This window comes from Saccostrea echinata, unplaced genomic scaffold (genome assembly GCF_033153115.1).
Source record: "Saccostrea echinata isolate AGI-Se365-2 ecotype Australia unplaced genomic scaffold, CSIRO_AGI_Sech_v1 ptg000052l, whole genome shotgun sequence".
Classification (NCBI taxonomy): domain Eukaryota; kingdom Metazoa; phylum Mollusca; class Bivalvia; order Ostreida; family Ostreidae; genus Saccostrea; species Saccostrea echinata.
This window is the reverse complement of record NW_026889801.1, coordinates 9344178-9363006: the sequence shown is the minus strand read 5'-3', so window position 1 is coordinate 9363006 and position 18829 is coordinate 9344178. Positions and strand designations below refer to the sequence as shown.

General features: G+C 33.9%; 2 protein-coding genes across 2 annotated transcripts; both read left to right on the top strand.

The window, feature by feature from the left end:
• Positions 1-181: 181 nt before the first annotated feature.
• Positions 182-13159, top strand: LOC133204135 (coatomer subunit beta-like). The gene is made up of 24 exons (XM_061339900.1): positions 182-263; positions 2668-2776; positions 3058-3287; positions 3648-3817; positions 4043-4157; positions 4295-4387; positions 4608-4745; positions 4873-4992; positions 5146-5253; positions 5371-5514; positions 5829-5974; positions 6089-6185; positions 6390-6444; positions 6604-6709; positions 8302-8422; positions 8555-8626; positions 8834-8989; positions 9124-9213; positions 9355-9441; positions 9624-9768; positions 10066-10185; positions 10517-10752; positions 11993-12148; positions 12698-13159. Exons 2-24 carry the CDS (start codon positions 2683-2685, stop codon positions 12761-12763), a joined length of 2865 nt encoding a protein of 954 aa, XP_061195884.1. The 5' UTR covers positions 182-263; positions 2668-2682; the 3' UTR covers positions 12764-13159.
• Positions 13160-16310: 3151 nt separating this feature from the next.
• LOC133203905 (uncharacterized protein C11orf24 homolog) lies at positions 16311-18409 on the top strand. The gene is made up of 3 exons (XM_061339703.1): positions 16311-16658; positions 16860-17969; positions 18147-18409. The coding sequence occupies exons 1-3, from the start codon at positions 16457-16459 to the stop codon at positions 18359-18361; spliced, it is 1527 nt and encodes a 508-aa protein (XP_061195687.1). The 5' UTR covers positions 16311-16456; the 3' UTR covers positions 18362-18409.
• Positions 18410-18829: the final 420 nt, after the last annotated feature.

The window sequence follows — 18829 nt, the reverse complement described above, 5'->3', positions numbered from 1 at the left end:
TCTGAAGCTCATTCTCACTATTTTATTAGTATTTTTTGAGTATAAAATAAAATGTTAAATGAAAAAATATATATACATTTGTGTTTTTTCCAAGATTCTCATTTTGCACATCAGCTAAATCGTCCAGTGTGAATATTTCATCGTTAAATGTACATATGCATCGGGCTTGATATTCTGAAAATAACTAGCTCAAAACTTTGACGTCATTTCTGCCGTGGTAAGCCGGCCACGTCAACTTGAAGAAAAGTAGTCGACTTTTTCAGGTAAATTAAACCCAGAATTGCAATTTGGGGTGTTTTGAGACTTTTTAAATTAATAGATCCTATTACTCGTTTATTGTCGAACAGCATACATGTTATTTAACAACTTGGTTCTTCTAACACCAAATGGCATTTGATTCAGATCAAAGTTGTTTCAACCTTATCACATTCTATGTAAAGGCATGGCCATAGGAACCGGGGAGGGGGGCACGGGGGGGGGCGTGCCCCCAAATAGTTTTGCCGATATATAGATTACTATAGTAAAATTAGATACCAAATGCTTGTGCCCCCTCAATAAAAACGTCTGATGACTTTGTTTTTTGCTTGTCAAGAAATATTTGGTACTTGTTAGTGCCCCCTCAACTGGAAATGTATGGCTGTGCCCCCCCCCCCCCAAAGTGAAATTGCTTCCTACGGGCCTGAAAGGTACAGCAGGCCTACTGCGGAAAGAGCATCAGCTCTGTTAAAATCACATATACAGCAAGTTTGTTAGCAGATGACCAGAATTGGTAGACCATCTTTGTTTATTCAGTAAAATGGCACATAGAATACAGCACAACAGGTCCAGCACAATCTCTTGATTTAGCTATATAGCTTGATCTAGCTATGTAGCTTTATTAAGCTATTCAGAATAGCTTGATTTATCTATTTTATCACACTTTTTTCTTAAATATGTTATTTTCTCAGCATGCACAAGAAGTTGCACCTTGGTACAGTGAAAATATTCAACCTTGAACTCTTCTTAAAATAATGCATGTTAAAAAAAATCACTCATCAAATTGCATCTCCTTAAGAGACTTTGTACTCAAAGTTCTAAAAGTTTTGGGGCTATATAAAGCAATTAATACAGTTAGGCCAAGAAAAATGAAAGTCTTGTTTCCTGCTACCTGACTGACTCTATTTTTTTGCACCAGACTTTACATTTTTTTTTAGTTTTGGAAGAAAAAAATTAGGAATTTCTGGAGTTTAATCGTTCTGTCACTGTAAGAAATGCATTGCATTAACAGGCTTATTATGTTGAATGCGGGATGGTTCGCCCTGAAAAACCATTTACGCTGAGATGTTTTGCCCCTAGACGATTTGTGCCGAAGGTCAAGTAATGATTTCTTTCAATTAAATGCTAATTACCCCTTGTTTATAGTAATTATTAACTTTTTTGTGACTGTCTTACCATAATTGTATATTATTGTCTTCATGCCACACAGCACATTTTCTATATTTTTGGGTAGATATCTTGCATAATTTTATTATTTTTGTGAAGATATTTAATAGTGACATTACAGTACAATGATTAACATTTTATTCTATTTAACTATTCAAAACAAACGATAAACAACATATTTCAGACTTCAGAGTTTGGAAAGGAGAGGGGAGCAACAGAAATAATTGACGCATAGCCTGCATAAATGAACTATTCAAATCCTTGTTTATCTTTTTTTTTTTCGTTCTTTTTTCTTTCTTAAAGTTTTTAAAATCATGGAAAAAGACATGTATGTCAATAAGTACTACAAAATGAAAAAGAGAAGACACAGTTTTACTTTTATTTTAACATGTTTAAGGGTTTTTAATCATGTTAATAAAATTATATGAAGTGTAATAATGTCAATTTTTTTAAATTTGTATTTTCTGTCAGATAGACCAAAGTATCAAGGTTTTCCCATCCTCAGGTTCCAAAAAAATGTGATATGCAAAATAAATGAATAAAATAAGCTTGATAATTTTTATTTTTAAATTAATAAAGTCAATAAACTTTATATGTAAATATTCATAAACATCTTAACATATATAGATAATATAGATTATGTTGAATATGTTCGGCATGAAACATCTCAGCACAAAATGTCTTTAGGGATGAATGGTCTCAGCGCGAATCGTCAGTTGGGGCAAAAGGTCCAGTTACCATTATGTTCCTTCTTCTTTGACAATGTACAATAATAAAATTTTCATGTTTGTAAATAGTTAATCGCTTTATAAAGATGGTAAGTGATGTGGGGAAGAAATCAGTGCTTTAGTTAACTCTGATAGATGTAGAAATAAAATATTTTTACAAATATGATATGTAGATTTCTTTTTTTTTATTATTATTATTTTAATTGTGTATGTTTACACAAGTAATTAGATTTTAAGTTTTACTGTTTTCCTCCCAATTTTATTTGCTATTATAGTAGATTTATCACCCAGCAAACGTGGTGTTGGTAACAACATAGGTCTGAAAAACAATGTGTAATTTATAGATACTGCATGCATGTTATGTACATCATGTAAATTGTGTAAACAACACAATGATATATATATCAAATTCTTAAAATCTGCAATTATCATTTTCCTACTTTAACTAAATTTTTACTAATTAAACTCATTTAGCTTTGTTTTATAGCAGTTTTAATGATTTTAGCATATTTAACAGAGTAAAGCTGAGAAAATGGCCACTTTGGCAGAGCAGCCATGCTACACCCTGATCAACATCCCTTCAGATGCAGAGCCCCCTACTGAGCTACAGCTCAGACAGGATTTAGGTCAGAGTCTATACTTAATAATGTATGAAAAACAAATTCTGACAGAAAACCTCAAAGGAAGAAAAAAGTAAATATTACTGTTCAAAATATAAAAATTTGGAGAATATCCTGGTCTATTCATATGTATAGCAGCCTCAGATAGATTGTAAATAATTTTGAAATGTATATTATTTAAGGAACAAGGAGAACATGCAATAACCAAAAAATACACAATAACTAAAAACAAAGTTGCAATATAACTAAAAAAATTTTATATGTCTATATTATTATTTTTACTTTAGAAAAAGGGGACATAAAGACCAAGACAGAAGCACTGAAAAAGACAATCCAGCAGATATTGAATGGAGAGAAACTCCCTTCTTTGTTGATGGCCATCATTAGATTTGTTATGCCAATCCAGGATCACATGATCAAGAAATTATTGCTCATCTTCTGGGAGGTAGTCCCTAAATATACACCTGATGGCAAAATGTTACATGAGATGATTCTTGTCTGTGATGCCTACAGAAAGGTAAGTATATTTTGATTAACTTGGTTGTGTAATAATAAAAAATACTTTTGAAAAAAAGTGAAATAGTTTTTAATTGTAATGTCTTTAGATGTATTCATTATAGCTATTTGTTTAAAAAGAAATGTAAGTAATATGCATTTTTTATAGTTTATTGCATATGACACTATATAATGACATGTATGAATTAAATGATAACATTGATACATGGTTTTTATTCATGCACCATGTGCATACACTTGTATTGTAAATTAATGAAGTCTGCATTCAGAGTGAAATGTCTGCTCCTATCAACCAATGACATTCATACAAATTATACTCACAGTAACCTTACAATGAAAATTTCAATTGTACTGATTGTAGGATTTGCAGCATCCCAATGAGTTTATTCGTGGCTCCACCCTGAGGTTTCTGTGTAAGTTGAAGGAGGGGGAACTGTTAGAACCCCTAATGCCAGCCATCAGACAGTGTCTGGAGCATAGACACTCCTATGTCAGAAGAAACGCTGTACTGGCCATCTATACCATCTACAGGTATCAGGCTTCAAAACTAGGCAAAATTACTCAGTGCAAAGGATTTGCTTTATCTTTATGTCAGATTATTAAGAATATTTCTGAAAAATTTAAAGCTTTATATGACTTTATGGGACAGGAATCTTGCTAATGGCAAAGCTTACAGAATTTACATGTATTTCATCATAGATAACCTTATCCTAGTGGACATGAGTTTACAAGGCTTTAGTTTTATGTTGTTTACAGGAACCATGATTCCCTGATCCCAGATGCACCTGAATTGATTGCCAAGTTCTTGGAGGGAGAGCAGGATATGTCCTGTAAGAGAAATGCTTTCATGATGTTGATCCATGCAGATCAGGTGAGAAAGAATACCTGTGCTTCAACTCTAATGAACTGTTTCAGAGAAGAAAAAAATAGTTTCATGATGCCTGTTTCTTGGAATTGGTTAAAACAAAGATTTTATAACTTAAATACGTTGGACTGATTGTTTTGTAGGAGAGAGCCCTGAACTACCTGAGTAGCTGTATTGATCAGGTCAACTCCTTTGGGGACATTCTACAACTGGTTATTGTGGAGCTGATTTATAAAGCAAGTTATTTTTATTTGAGAAGCACTACTGAGTATAAACAATTTTATTGAAAATATTTGGACAAAGCAGCATGTATATTTCTCACTCATAAAAATGGTAAAATTATTTATTTGTTCCCAAGTTACCATAGATGTAAATTAAATTTTGATATAGGAAAAAACCCCTTTCAACATACGGTGTAATGAAAATGTTAATTTTTAAGTAATATTTATCTTTCAGGTTTGTCACAATAATCCCTCTGAGAGAGCTCGCTTTATCCGCTGTATTTATAACCTCCTTAACTCCCAGAGCCCTGCTGTCCGCTACGAGGCAGCTGGTACCCTAGTCACCTTGTCTAGTGCTCCTACTGCAGTTAAGGTAGACAACTTTCCTGTGAAACATTTAGATTTGACTTCAAAGTGGAAAATGCCTTATATCAGAATTTTGCTTACATATTGCAGGAAGTTGTACATTAATGTGTTGTTTCTTTTTCATCTTTATTCAGGCTGCTGCTAGTTGTTACATTGAACTGATCATCAAAGAAAGTGATAACAATGTCAAACTGATTGTATTGGATCGATTAATTGCACTGAAGGAGGTACCTGCCCATGAGAAAGTCTTGCAGGTACATGTGTATTCTCTGAATAAAAGGATTCTGTAACAAATCCATTGTAACCATACATGTAGATTTTTAAATTAATATGTAACTATGATTTAAAACATAAGTACATAATTTATGTTTATACTGTTTGATGTTAATTTGCATTAACTTTTGTAGGACCTTGTGATGGATATTTTGAGAGTCCTTAGTGCCCCAGATTTAGAAGTAAGGAAAAAGACCTTGACTCTGGCTCTTGACCTTGTGTCCTCAAGGAACATTGAAGAGGTAAGGTTTACAACAAAATTATTTTGTCTAAAAATTTTGTATTAGTGTTCTATGTTGAATTAAGTGTTTCATGAGAGTTAGAAGAAATGCACGTTTTGATAAATGTTGCCTTTGTAGATGGTCCTGGTGCTGAAAAAAGAAGTGGTGAAAACTAACAACGTAGAACATGAGGACACTGGGAAGTACCGACAGCTGTTGGTCAGAACCCTGCATCAGTGTAGCATTAAGTTCCAGGATATTGCTACCACCATTATCCCAGTGGTATGTTCTGCCTTAAAACTGAATGTAACAGTGAAATATTTTGAGATTAAAATCAGTCTTTGATTTATTTACTAAGTAAACTTATTGCAGAAAAAAGGAGGAAAAATTTAAGTTAACTTAAAATGTACTGCTTGAAATCTGAAAAAAAATGTGTTTATAATAACAAAGAGTTTGAGATTGGAAAGAATCAATAATTCACTTTCATTAGTTATTGCTAAAGGGGATGTATGTTAAAGGTACATGCAACTCTAAATACATCATAATGTGCAAAGAAGAAAAAGTGAAAAAAAATCATTTTTGTTCTTCTGTAACAGCTGATAGAGTTCTTAGGAGACCAGAACGAGCTTGCTGCTTTGGATGTGCTGGTCTTTGTCCGGGAGGCTATCCAGAGATTTGAGTCTTTGAGGGGACTGATCATCAGTAAGCTACAGGAAGTCTTCCCCTCCATCAAAGCCATGAAGTAAGTAGAATTGATCAAGTTTCACTGGCTTGTTACAGTATCCATACTATACTGGTCATCTTTGATGCAGGGTCTGATTATGAATATGTTTTGATTGTAATTTTTCTGCTTCAGGATTCACAGAGCTGCTTTGTGGATTTTGGGAGAGTACTGTGAAACTAATGAGGATATTCAGAATGTGATGACTATGATCAGACAAGCACTTGGGGAGGTAAGAGCAAGCTTATGTGATTGTATTTTCCATTCATAGCATTTATATTGTGCATACATGTATCCTGTACATTTGTTCATTGGTTGTAATTCAGGTAGCTAAAGTTTATATTAAAGTTTATCAGTTTTGCTGATGTTTTTGATGTACTGTATTATACATATACTTCAGTGTACTTATAAATGATATGCACAATGTATTTTATAGATTCCCATTGTGGATGATGAGATAAAGAAGGCAGCAGGAGAAGTAGAAGAAGATGGTTAGTTACACTTTGTTTACTTAGCTCTTTCTGGTCCTAGATTAACATACAGTCTTCTTCTTGTTCTGAATTCATTATGAACAAATCTTTAAAATATGTTGGTTTTTGATAAACAAGGTTTTGAGTAATTAAGTCTTAAGTTCTGAATTTTGATGGCAGAGATGCAGTCAGGGGGACAAGTTCAGAAGCTGGTCACAGCTGATGGAACATACGCCACGCAGAGTGCATTTAGCACTGCCTCATCCTCGGCAAAGAAGGAGGAGAGGTAGGGTTTACTGAATCATTTAACAAATATTTGACACTTTCTAATTCATTAAACATATGACATGAAGATCTGACATGTATGCAAGGTGGTTGATTCTGATAGAAGCATCCCATCGAAGTCACTGTGTCACTTAAAGTGACAGTACGGCGCATCTCATCAAAAAACTGACTAGATAAAATTATCCGACAAGATTTGGAATTTTTTTACTACTCATAAATGTATAAACTTTCAGAAAATTACAACTTTTACAATTAAATAATTTGGATTATTTCATTAAAATTAATTGTTATTTATGGGACGTAAATATATACATCGCAACGTGTTCGGGGTTCCACATTCCATGCTATGCACGCATGCGTAGTTTTCATAAACAAAACAGCATGGTTAGAGAGGGAATCCCGGTAGGCCTGCTACATTGACCAAGTCGACCAAAAAGAAAAAGAAACTGAAAATAGAACTTGAAAAAGCAACTTTCATGACTAAAATTTAGTTTGGGGATTAATAAAATCGCTGGATAAGGAAGAAACGGGAACTCGGCGACACTCACGCAGGGCTCTCGAAGGTTCTTTCGACAGGTTTGTTGATACTTGTTATCATTTCTCATTTTTCCGTCGCTTTCAAAGAAAAAAAATAGTGTAAACTCAACATTAAAAATACATCTTTGACTTATAAACATTGTTGCCATTTAAAATGCTAATTTTTTTTAACTGTGCAGAAAAATATTTTGTTTGACATTTGCCGCGATAACGTATGATTAGTTGGTTTTCCCTTTCTCGGACCCCAATACACAAAACGTAAACATTTGTACTTTTAATTCTGTTAAATTCGCCTGAATACAGACTAAAATCTTTACGATTATTATTTTAGATTATTTTATCAGAAAGTTATGATAATTTGTGTTTTTGAAAATTGCTTTCACCTAATATTCATTATAACTGTAAACTCTACAGTGTAGGCACGTGCCGTTTTAGAATTCACGTGGTACAAATAAACAGATCTAAGATTGCTCCGGTTCGTACGACCCTTGATTTTCCGGCAGATTCTAATTACGTTAATTTTGTTTGAGTAGAGAATATTTCTGTTTCTCAAACTGCTTACATCAACTTTATACCTTATTTCTTAATGACATATTGGGTAAATTTGGATGAAATAGCACACATTTTGCAGTCGTACTGTCGCTTTAATAAATTTTTGGTAAAGGCATTGTATCTTCAGTGCCTGTAGCAAGTGGATGACTTCTACACGTAGCATTTATCAATGATGAACAGACATACTACAGTAATACACTGTTACAGGAAACATGCTTGTATAATGAATTCACACTTGCAGTGAAGTGATTTTCATTCCCATGAGTTTTAAAACATAAACTTAATGGATATAACAAATTATATTTATATCAAAACAAAATTGCTCATCCCTGGCACTTCACTATAAGCGTTTTATACTGTATGTAAGAAGAGTTACCTTAAAATGTAAGTAGAGCACAGAAAGAGAATTTTGGCTCTGTTTTGATAAGCCTCAATGAGTGCAAAGTTGTCTAGCTCTTTAAATTTCAGTCATTGGAAGTATTTGACAAAATATTTTTATTGCAGACCACCAATGAGGCAGTACATGATGGACGGGGACTTCTTTGTGGGAGCTGCCCTGGCTACCACGTTGACAAAGCTGGCTCTGAAGTATATTAACAATACTCCAGACATGAAAAGGCAAAATGTGAGCTTAACACAAGACATGTTATATAAATGCTTTTAAAGTAGTATAGAATGGAAAATGGATGAATATTTTAATGTTTACTAGTGAAAGGTAATCTAAAGTTTTATAAGAAATCTAATATTTTATTTACAGTCCTTAGTGGCCGAATCTATGTTGATCATGGCAGCCATTATCCATCTTGGAAAGTCTGGATTGCCAGCAAAGGTGAGAATCCATGTATTGTTCACGTTAAGTATTGTTTTATAAGAAAAGATATTCATATAAAGTTAACAAGTTTATTGAATGTTTGGCTAACACAATGTAGACATGTATGATTGAATTTTCCTCTGTATAGTTTTATTCAGTGTAATATGCATTATATAACCCATGTGTCATATTTCTTCTAAATGTCATTATCCGTTGTTGTTTTAGCCAATAACTGATGATGATGTAGATAGAATTGCCACCTGTCTGAGAGTTCTGGCCGAGAGGACCCCACTAATGGGAGAGATCTTCAACGTAGACTGTAGACAGTCCCTCTCCATGATGCTGGCAGCCAAAATGGAGGAGGAAAAGGAATTACAGAAGGTCAGACTCTTTAACATTTCTTTCTTGCAGAATATTGAACAGATACATATTGTAAGGGTACAGATATGATGTTTTTTCATGTCTTACTTAAAGAGTTGCTTGTACTTCATGAAATATTTTTTTACTGTTTTCAGGCTTCTGAGAAGAGAGCTGTGAAAGTACAAGCTGATGATCCTATAATGTTTGCACAGCTCGTCAACAAGGCTGAGATGGGAGCAACTGAGGTATGACTTTCTGTAATATTAAGAGAGAATATTTCACATGACATTGAAAAAATGACATAGATAGGGAGGGAAAATAAATGAATTAGCATGTCTGCCTTATTTTTATCTCAATGGAAATGGAACAAGATTTTCCTATTTCAGAACATGTTTGAGCTCACCTTGTCCCAGGCTTTGGGAATGTCATCCAAGAAAGATGCTGATCCTATTGGAGCTTCTAAGTTGAACAAGGTAGGTAGCACATTTACAACTTGACATTTCTCAGATTGCAAGTACTCTTATTTAAAGCAGTGTTTTCTGTTTAGAGTCCATGCAATTATTTATAGCCTATGTTTGTTGAAAAAGTACCCCAATCCTAGAAAAGCTGCTGCTGTGTCCTTCAGAATAAATCAGTAATTGTTTCTTTTTTTCAGGTGTCTCAGTTGACTGGTTTCTCAGACCCAGTGTATGCCGAGGCCTACATCAACGTGAACCAGTTTGACATAGTACTAGACATACTGGTCGTTAACCAGACCTCTGACACGTTACAGAATCTGACTGTAGAGCTGGCAACTCTGGGTAAGTGTTACATTACAGAATCTGACCGTAGAGCTGGCAACTTTGGGTAAGTGTTACCTTACAGAATCTGAACGTATAGCTGGCAACTTTGGGTAAGTGTTGTATTGTTCAATCAGATTTGTAAGATTTGAGAGGAGAGTAGGTCAGACTACATAAAATATGGGAAGTTTAGCTTACATGAAGTAATCTAGAAATATTTGGACCTTGAAAAGGAACTTGTTTATGAATAAGAATCACTGTTTGAATTGTACTCTCATTACTAGGATAAATACTAATGAAAGAAAATTTTGATTTTAGGTGACCTGAAGTTGGTAGAAAAACCCACACCAATGACCATGGCACCCCATGATTTCTGTAATATTAAAGCAAATGTTAAAGTTGCTTCCACAGAAAATGGAATCATATTTGGAAATATTGGTATGTATGTTTAATTGTTGCACAGATTACATAAAAAAGTTTTGTGTTTTGAAATGATAAATATAAAAAAATTGTATACATATGATTGACACTTAAATCAAAACTTTGTATGGAATTGTTCATGTTGCAAAGCATTTCATTAGCTATACTACACACAGCTTTGATTTTATTATGGTACGTTGTATTTTCAAAATAAAATTAATTCACGTGTAGGTGGTCCTATTTATCTTTTGAAACAGTGAAAACAAAATAGCTGGAAACAAAAAAAATAAGGCCTCACACAAAGTAAGGTAATTAAACACGATAATGAATATGGAAATTAAAATTTCAGTGTACGATATCAGTGGAGCAGGAAGTGACCGTAATTGTGTGGTGCTGAACGACATCCACATCGACATCATGGATTACATCGTCCCTGCCTCCTGCGACGACACAGAATTCCGACAGATGTGGGCAGAGTTTGAGTGGGAGAACAAAGTGGCGGTCAATACCAATGTCTCAGATCTTGCCGAGTTCTTACAACACGTCATCAAGGTGACCAATATGAGGTGTCTCACTCCTGAAAAGGTATAAATGTCTTAACCTGCTTTTAAGATGGATATTTACAAAATATACTCCTTAAATTTCATTAATCTTCTGACAGGAAAAATAACTTTCACTGGGATTGATTTTTTTCCCCTGAAAAAAGTGTTAAGTTTAAGGACACACGCAACGTAGTTTGAACTTTATTGTCTTTTCCCCTGGAGTTGAAGAGTTCCAATACTTAAAGGAACCGTGTGATACATTTTAATGTCTATGTATGCTAATGCACACTTCTTCTAAAACAAGTTTGGATAAACAAAACATCTAGAATATATGTTTAGTAATTTTTGTATATTTTTCTTTAAAATATGCAAGAATTTTCATCAATTGATATCTTTTCAAAACCCCTGGTAATGCATGCTGATTTTTTGTCTACGAAAATCTGATTGCACTTTAATCTTAAATTAAGAATATCTTGAAAAATTATCAGCAGGTAAGGTACGTTGCGTATGTCCTTAAAAGAGGTGATTTCTGTCAAATTTTGTACTTAGGATATGCTGAAATGGTGCACATTTTAACTACATGTAGAATTAGATTTTTATTTTTGGAAAGTTATTATCATTAAAGCAAAAGTTTTTCATAAGTGAACAGAGAGAAGATGAAAATTAGTTTATCAGACCTGTTTACTCTTACGATTTCGCCGTATTTTCTACAAATTTTGAGTCCAAAATACGTCTCATGCTTTGCTATTATGAAAATACGGAAATCGGGAAGTCAGTTTGCAGTTAGTTTTCCTTATGATCTTTCTCAGTTTGATGCTTTTTAATCGCTGAAAAAAGAGAAAGATTTCAAACACTTAAGTGATGTCGGGTTGCTAAAACGCGGTTGTTTAAAAATGATAGAAACCTCTCAAAAGAAAGCAAAGTATGATGTTTTTCCTTGTTATTAAACCATGTTTTGGTATTCACAAGTAATATATGTAAAATCGATGGAAAGTGAAATCTTACGGGCAAATGCCAAATCTCACTGACAAATCTAATAAAAAATACTGAGAGACAACAATATGGGTAAACAGGTCTGGTTTATTCATTTGGGACTATAATTGACAGATTGTTGCTTTTACATTAAAAAAAATGAGATGATTTCATTTGTTTCCTAGATTTAAAATTTTGCAGTTTATCTCGTAAAAGCTACAGACACGATATTAGTTGAAAGTTGACATATTATTATTGTATTGAGAAGTGTTATTACATGTATACTGATTTGATGTTTGTCTTCTATTCAGGCATTACAAGGGGACTGTGGATTTATGGCTGCTAACTTGTATGCCAAGTCCATCTTTGGAGAGAATGTGCTGGCAAATCTTAGCATTGAGAAGCCTGCCCACCTGTCTAGAGATGCTCCAGTTCAAGGTCACATCCGAATCAGGGCAAAGAGTCAGGTAAACAAAGTGATTTCTTACTGATAGAGTGTAAATTGTATATTGGTAAAACATTATCAAAAATATGGTCAGTAATGTAGGTCCCCTATTTTGGAAGCCCACTGTTGTTTAAACTTTCTCACTCCATCATGTTGAGAGCCAATGAGAGGAAAGAAATGTAATCACCCTTGGGTTTCCAACAATGTAGGTCCACACATTTCCCATCATCTTGATCTTTTGGCAAGGGAGTAAGATTATAAGGGGCAACATCGCATGAACGAGAGGACAAAAGTGCAAGTGAGCAAAAATGTGGGAGTAAGTGTGCAAGAGCAACAAAGCAAGAATGACAATGAGAGAGAGCTAGAAAGGGTGATGAAAATGACTGTGCAAGTTTTAGTCACACCCATGCCTTATGTGGTCTCCCTTATATTGCCCTTGCTTCTTAGCTTTGTCTCCCTTGCTTTCTCTCTATTGATTTCCACTTGCCCCAAGGAAGAGAGAACAGGGCACCAGCACTTGTTTTTAACATCAAATGAGAAATTCAGAGATTCTTTTTTGCCTCTTTTTCAGGGCATGGCTTTGAGTATGGGAGACAAGATTAATCTGTCCCAGAAGAGCATTGCTAAAACCCAATAGGAGGAGGATATGTCTATTGAAGATGACATTATGAAGTTGTCTTGCTTTGAATAAAATAATTAATGTTATAAAAATATGTTAAGCTTTTACGATTTATGTGTATGTGAATAATTTATGAAAAAGCTAAACTTTATAAATGTATCAGTTTTGATTCATGTACATGTATTCGTTATCTTTTTATTGCTTGAAAGCTAAACGTTGAAACATGATCATGTTTTTTTTATATGCTTATGGGATTGATTCTTGTAAGGCTAAAGCAAGGATGTAAATGGAATTCTCTATTATTTGAGAGTAAAAGTGAAGCACTTCAGTGCAAATTCTGATCTATGTTTTGTGGTAGATGAAACCATCCTCTTCAAAGATGCTTTTCTCATTAAAACCTAGTTTTATCAGCAATATATGTTGTCATTGGTTTATGAATTTTCATTATGAGCTTTGAATTTCAAGGCATAATTATGTGTGAGGAAAAGTTGTGCAAGATTGTTCATATGTGCATGGGAAAAGATAAACAGGTAACTACAAATGTACAAGTAACACATTAGTGATTCTATTGTGGCACATACAAAATCTATAACAGCTAACACATATCGTGCATTTAACTGGGAGTCTGGTGGACTGATTATGAAAATATTTCAGATACTTGAATAGTATAAAAACATTTCAATTTTGTTCATTTCATGTACTGAATATGAACAGAAAAATTGCCATTTTCACCTTGCATCACTGTAAGAAGGATAAAGTGAATATTCAGTATTTTTGACGTTTTTTGAACACTGGATTGCACATCTTCAATTAAAGAACTTTGGAAACTATTATTTTATATACTCAAACCAACATTCTCCTTTTTATTTAGGGTTTATTTGATCATTTGACATTTGTTTATTAATTATTTATTTGTCTGTTCACTTTGTATTACAAGTAAATACGTCCTATATGGAGTTGCATGTCATCAGTCAACCTGTACACGCATTCAAAATTTTATAATTTTCCGCAAATCACCATTTAAAATTATTAGAATGAACATTCAGGTATGGTAGTGGTACATAGGATACTGGCAGAGATTTTTGCATTTCAGGGAGGTAGTATCGTTTTGAAAAAAAAGGGGGGGGGGGCAGATAAAATTAAGTAGATTGTCTGATAAAATCTTTGACGAGATATCTCTCCAAATTCGGAAAACCTAATTCATGGGGGGAGGGGGGGTGCATGAAATGAAAATTTCCATACTAAACAGCAAAAATCGTACTTTTCTCAGAAAAAAGAAAACAGTTACCCCCTCTCCGATACTAATTGCCCACATTTAACAAAAACATCATTACAATTTCTACGACACCTGTTAACACTTTGATAAAAATTTACCCCCCCCCCCCAAAAAAAAAACCGCACAATATTTCTTTTGCAATGTTCTGCATCACTAACAGCATGAACATGTAAATGACAACATAATTGAGACTTGTAGACAAAAGGAATATGCATGTAGTCTTACGGAAAAGATATAGACAGCTTTTCATATTAATCACGGAGTTAATCAAAATGCACAAGCGCAGATCACTGAAATTTTTCCGGGTGGGGGTGTCCACAGGAACTCCACACCTACGAAAAAAGAAAAAAATCTGACTATTTTTTGTAAGAAAGCCATTATAATTTAACTTTCATCAAATTTTGTACTTTTGTACTTTTAAGCAAATTGTAACAATGGATCCTTACTGAAAATGTGAAATCCTTGATTTTTTTTTTATCCTGGGTATCAGACTCCAGGATTTTATATGGTTTTATAAAAATTAATAATACTTATATTCATTTCAATTTATCCATTTACAGTTTATTTCAGCTTTATTCTTTTAAACATCTAGGGACAGAACAATGTAACATTAAATTAAAGCATTATATTGAATAAGCAACCTCTGAGAGCGATGTTAAAGCGCATTTAATGCAGAAAAGTCATCATCTAAATTCATTCATTGTTCTTATGAGTTTCTGTTTGAAGTAACTTATAACTTGCGAAAGTCTCGCACTATAACGCAAAAGTTTCATGTTTATTCAAGAAAGTTTCGCGTTGATTTGCAAAGATACGCGTTTATAATAGTGAAAGTTCTGCGTTTATTGGAGAAAGTTTCGTGATTATTCACAAAAGTTTTGCATTATATCGCAAAAGTTACCCTTTTATTGGCGAAAGTTTCGCGCCTATTCGAGGAAAGTTTCAAAGTTTTGCATTACAATGCGAAAAATATGTAAAAGAGGGCGCTTTCCTGCATATAGGAAGTGAGGATGGGGGGTTAGGTCCCCTCTAGATCCACGCATGATTCATGTTTTTTGTGTAATTTCAGGCCCGCGTGGGGGTGGGGGCATATAAAATTACTAATCTACGTTTGTACGTACCCCTTAATAATAAGGTCTGCACGACGATCTTTCTTTAAAAAAAAAGGAATTTCTGTTTGATTTTGGCCCTCCCCCTTTAAAGAAAAAAATGATTTGATTTATACGGGCCTGAATGTACTGATCATTTAAAATTTGAATGTTTACTTTAAGATGAATAAGTGTCCGTGACTTATTTAATGCATGTTCCATGCAGTTTTGAAAAGATTTGTGCATTGCATATAATACAGTCCTGATGTACTGGGATATGACTGTTTCCAGCCTCTTATTTAATCTTGGTAACAGCTGGGGGATTGACATTCGATGGTGCATTACATATACACATATTGATCGTGTCTCGTTACAAGTTTTTGTCAATAACCCCATGTTTTGAAGAAGACGATATAACTAGGGTAAGAGTTTTAAAGTTTTTTTTTATTTCTTTTTTAAAAAAGTAAATTAACCCGAATTTTTAAAATAAATTTTAAGAATTAACAACAAGATAAGAGGGAGTTCAATGTCACTCCACAACACATTGTTGTTGGTCTACCCTGCTGTTCCTCTATAGCTGATCGACTCAATTTTAGCTCGCCTAGCTTTCTTCAGATGGAAGTTTCCGGGGATTGGGGGGGGGGGGGGTTGGGTTGGTGGGGTGGCGTGGGAAACTGCGTATCACCATGGAAAAAAAACTCAAGGGAAGCAAGGGTGTAAAGATTGACCTATTGGGATTTTGCTACGTTGGATTTATAATAAACTATATTTTGCCATCCTATCAGAACTATCTATCTTAAACAATAAATATTAGTAAATAAATAATAAAATTATTTTTTTAAAAAAATTATTCTTTGCAATGCTATCTATCTTTCAAATTAAAGTCTTAACTTCTCTTTATCTTTTCCTTTTTTTTCTTTTTACCTTACCTTAGTACCTCTCGTGTATATCTTGCACAAATAATCGATTTCTTATGCATACCATGAGACAGCTGGGCCGAATCCGCAATCTCTGTATAGAATCTTTTGTCGCCTTTAATTTTGTGTGGAGACAAAATAAACATCAATCAAAATCTTCCTATGATTTTGCGCACATATGCTATCATTGAATGAAAAACAAAATTACCTGCATAATAAAGTTTGTGTATGTCTTCCTTACGTCTCTGTTGCCTTTGTTTAAGATGCAGTAAATCTTGCTCATATTTTTATCGCGTGCCATGTTGTTTTATTAATATATGAAGGGAAAAGAAATCAAAAGTGGACACGGCGTTTGATATTATATTTTTTGTTTAAAAGTGTACTTCGATGGACTAGGAATTGATGCTACTCGAATGTCAACATCTTTTCAAATATGGCACTTAGAAGTGTCATAACGGCCATTGTGCTTTCCCTCACTGTCCGCCCAGTGCGTGCTGACCATTGTGACGTCATAGATACGTTGGACAATCAGTGGGTGAACGTTAATAATCTGAAGAATGACCACAACCCCAGATATCTATCAGAGGCTCAAGTCAGCAGCAAAGAGGAATGCCAACAAGCTTGTTGTCAGACAGGTGAGAAATTAATAAAGAACGAAAAAAAAAATACATAAAATACGCATGAATCATTCTTTTTTTTTTTTTTTCATTATTTGCATTAAATAGAGCAAATGAACTTTTTTTCATTGATTATTTATACTAAACATTCAAATATCTTATTACTGCATAAGTTAATATTATAGTCTTAATTACACTCATCCTTATTTTTTTTTCCAGTAAAATGTTCTGTGGGGATTTTTGACACTGAAGACAACCAGTCCAAAGTAAACTGTTTTCTTCTTGAGTGTACGTCAGAACTCGAGTGTGTTTTTGAAAATAAAGATGGTATGGTGACTTTTATTGTTGATAAAAACCATGATGGACCAATGAAAGATGGGACAAAGTCGACCACAAATGCACCACCATCTGAATCCAGCACTCCAGGAAAACTAACAAATTCCGCATCAACTCTAACGACAAGAACTACACCGAAGAATTCAACAACTGTTAAAAGCACTACTCAATTAGTAAAGGGAACAGGGACACCGACGAAGGCGCCGTTGATAACTGACGTTCCTCCTGTTATAATAACTAAAAATGCAACAAAACCGTCAGCAACAACAACACGGACAGCAACAACTCCAGCTCCACCACCTCCAAATACAACAAAAACTATCATGGTTTCGTCGACGTCAGTTTTGGAGACCACAACAAACAAGACAACAATTGGTACAAAGCTCAAAACAACAACTGCCAAAGCTTCCGTGTCAGCTGCAAAGTCTTTTGGCGATCAGAATGCAACATCTGTCATTTCACTAGGTCCATTCACTACAACGTCTGCTTCTATAACAAACAACACCATAAGGAATTCTAATAATGAAGCTGAGAATATGGAACCTGATAAAAATAATATAACAAGTGATGAATTGACAAACAAGGAAATAAGTCAACTTCTCAACATAACACTACCCGGACTTCAAGTCAATGAATCCCTAGTAAATTCAACAACAATTCCACAAATTAAACCTCCGCCAATTTCAACACAGTCATTTGTTCCTTTGAGTTCATCGTCGTTGTCATCTTCATCAACATCATCATCAACAACCACATCTTCATCGCCATCCTCATCTTCCAAATCTTTATCTACTACACAACAGAACAAATCATCTGTTGTCACTACAATAGCACCGGATATCATTGAATCGTCCAATGTCACAAAAATAACAACAACAACGACAAAAGCGGCAATATTGACAAATATTTCAGAAATAGATCACACGAATTCTTCCACAGAAACAAGTGACCTGAATGCAAACAAAACGATGGAGCTTAAAACAATGACACAAGGTGAATATTTTTTTAATTCAAATCTATATGCAGTAGTTCCAATTTTTATAGTTTTTTGAGAAAATTTCTAAGTAAAATACGTTAAAGAACCATATGTCAGACGCTGTTAAAGAATTTGCTTTTATAACATTTGATTTAGTAACTTATTTATTGATAAAGATGTTACTTTCGTTTCAGAGGAAGACAAAAATGTCACCAATGGTCGTCTTGAGAACAAAATTAATCAAATGGAACCGTCTTCTGCAGTATTAGGGGGCTTGATAGCATTGTTGTGTTTTGGAATATTTTTTATCATAGCTATAATGGTTATTTTTGGCAAAAAATTGTTCGAATCCTGGCAACGCCGACATTACTCTCGCATTGATTATCTCGTAAATGGAATGTATAACTAAACCCAACTTTTGTTTCTTAACAGTAGAAATAAATGATTATCATCGAAAGTTTTTTTATCATTACAAACGCATGCTTAATTTTAACAGAGCAAAGTATCTTCTTCAAGAGAAAGATTTCTCAAATTTGATTTAATTTCTGAATCTTGCGGAGAGACGACATGCATGAAAATAAAAAGGGTTACCCCCTTCCGGTTTTATTGACAAAATCAAAGATCACAATTGTGAAATCAGGTAGAGATTAATTAATAATATAGTTTTTAATAAGTACTTGTACTAGTTCATTCTATTGAAACAACTTAATTTACAGAAATCATTTGAAAAGCTTTCCAGAATTTACATAAATATGCATGTATCAAATTGAATATACATGTAAAATGCTCAGGTGAGCACGTGGCCTTGCGAGCCTCCTATGTTATTATTTCATATAATAAATTCATCTCCAGTCTGAAAGTAAAAAAAAAAAAAAAT

Excerpts from the sequence above, each read along its gene's own strand:
- LOC133204135 (XM_061339900.1), top strand. The coding sequence starts at position 2,683 with ATGGCCACTTTGGCAGAGCAGCCATGCTACACCCTGATCAACATCCCT. Across the intron at positions 6,186-6,389 it reads TCAGACAAGCACTTGGGGAG|ATTCCCATTGTGGATGATGA; the intron begins GTAAGAGCAAGC and ends TGTATTTTATAG. Across the intron at positions 8,423-8,554 it reads CAGACATGAAAAGGCAAAAT|TCCTTAGTGGCCGAATCTAT; the intron begins GTGAGCTTAACA and ends TTTTATTTACAG.
- LOC133203905 (XM_061339703.1), top strand. The coding sequence starts at position 16,457 with ATGGCACTTAGAAGTGTCATAACGGCCATTGTGCTTTCCCTCACTGTC. Across the intron at positions 16,659-16,859 it reads ACAAGCTTGTTGTCAGACAG|TAAAATGTTCTGTGGGGATT; the intron begins GTGAGAAATTAA and ends TTTTTTTTCCAG. Across the intron at positions 17,970-18,146 it reads GCTTAAAACAATGACACAAG|AGGAAGACAAAAATGTCACC; the intron begins GTGAATATTTTT and ends CTTTCGTTTCAG.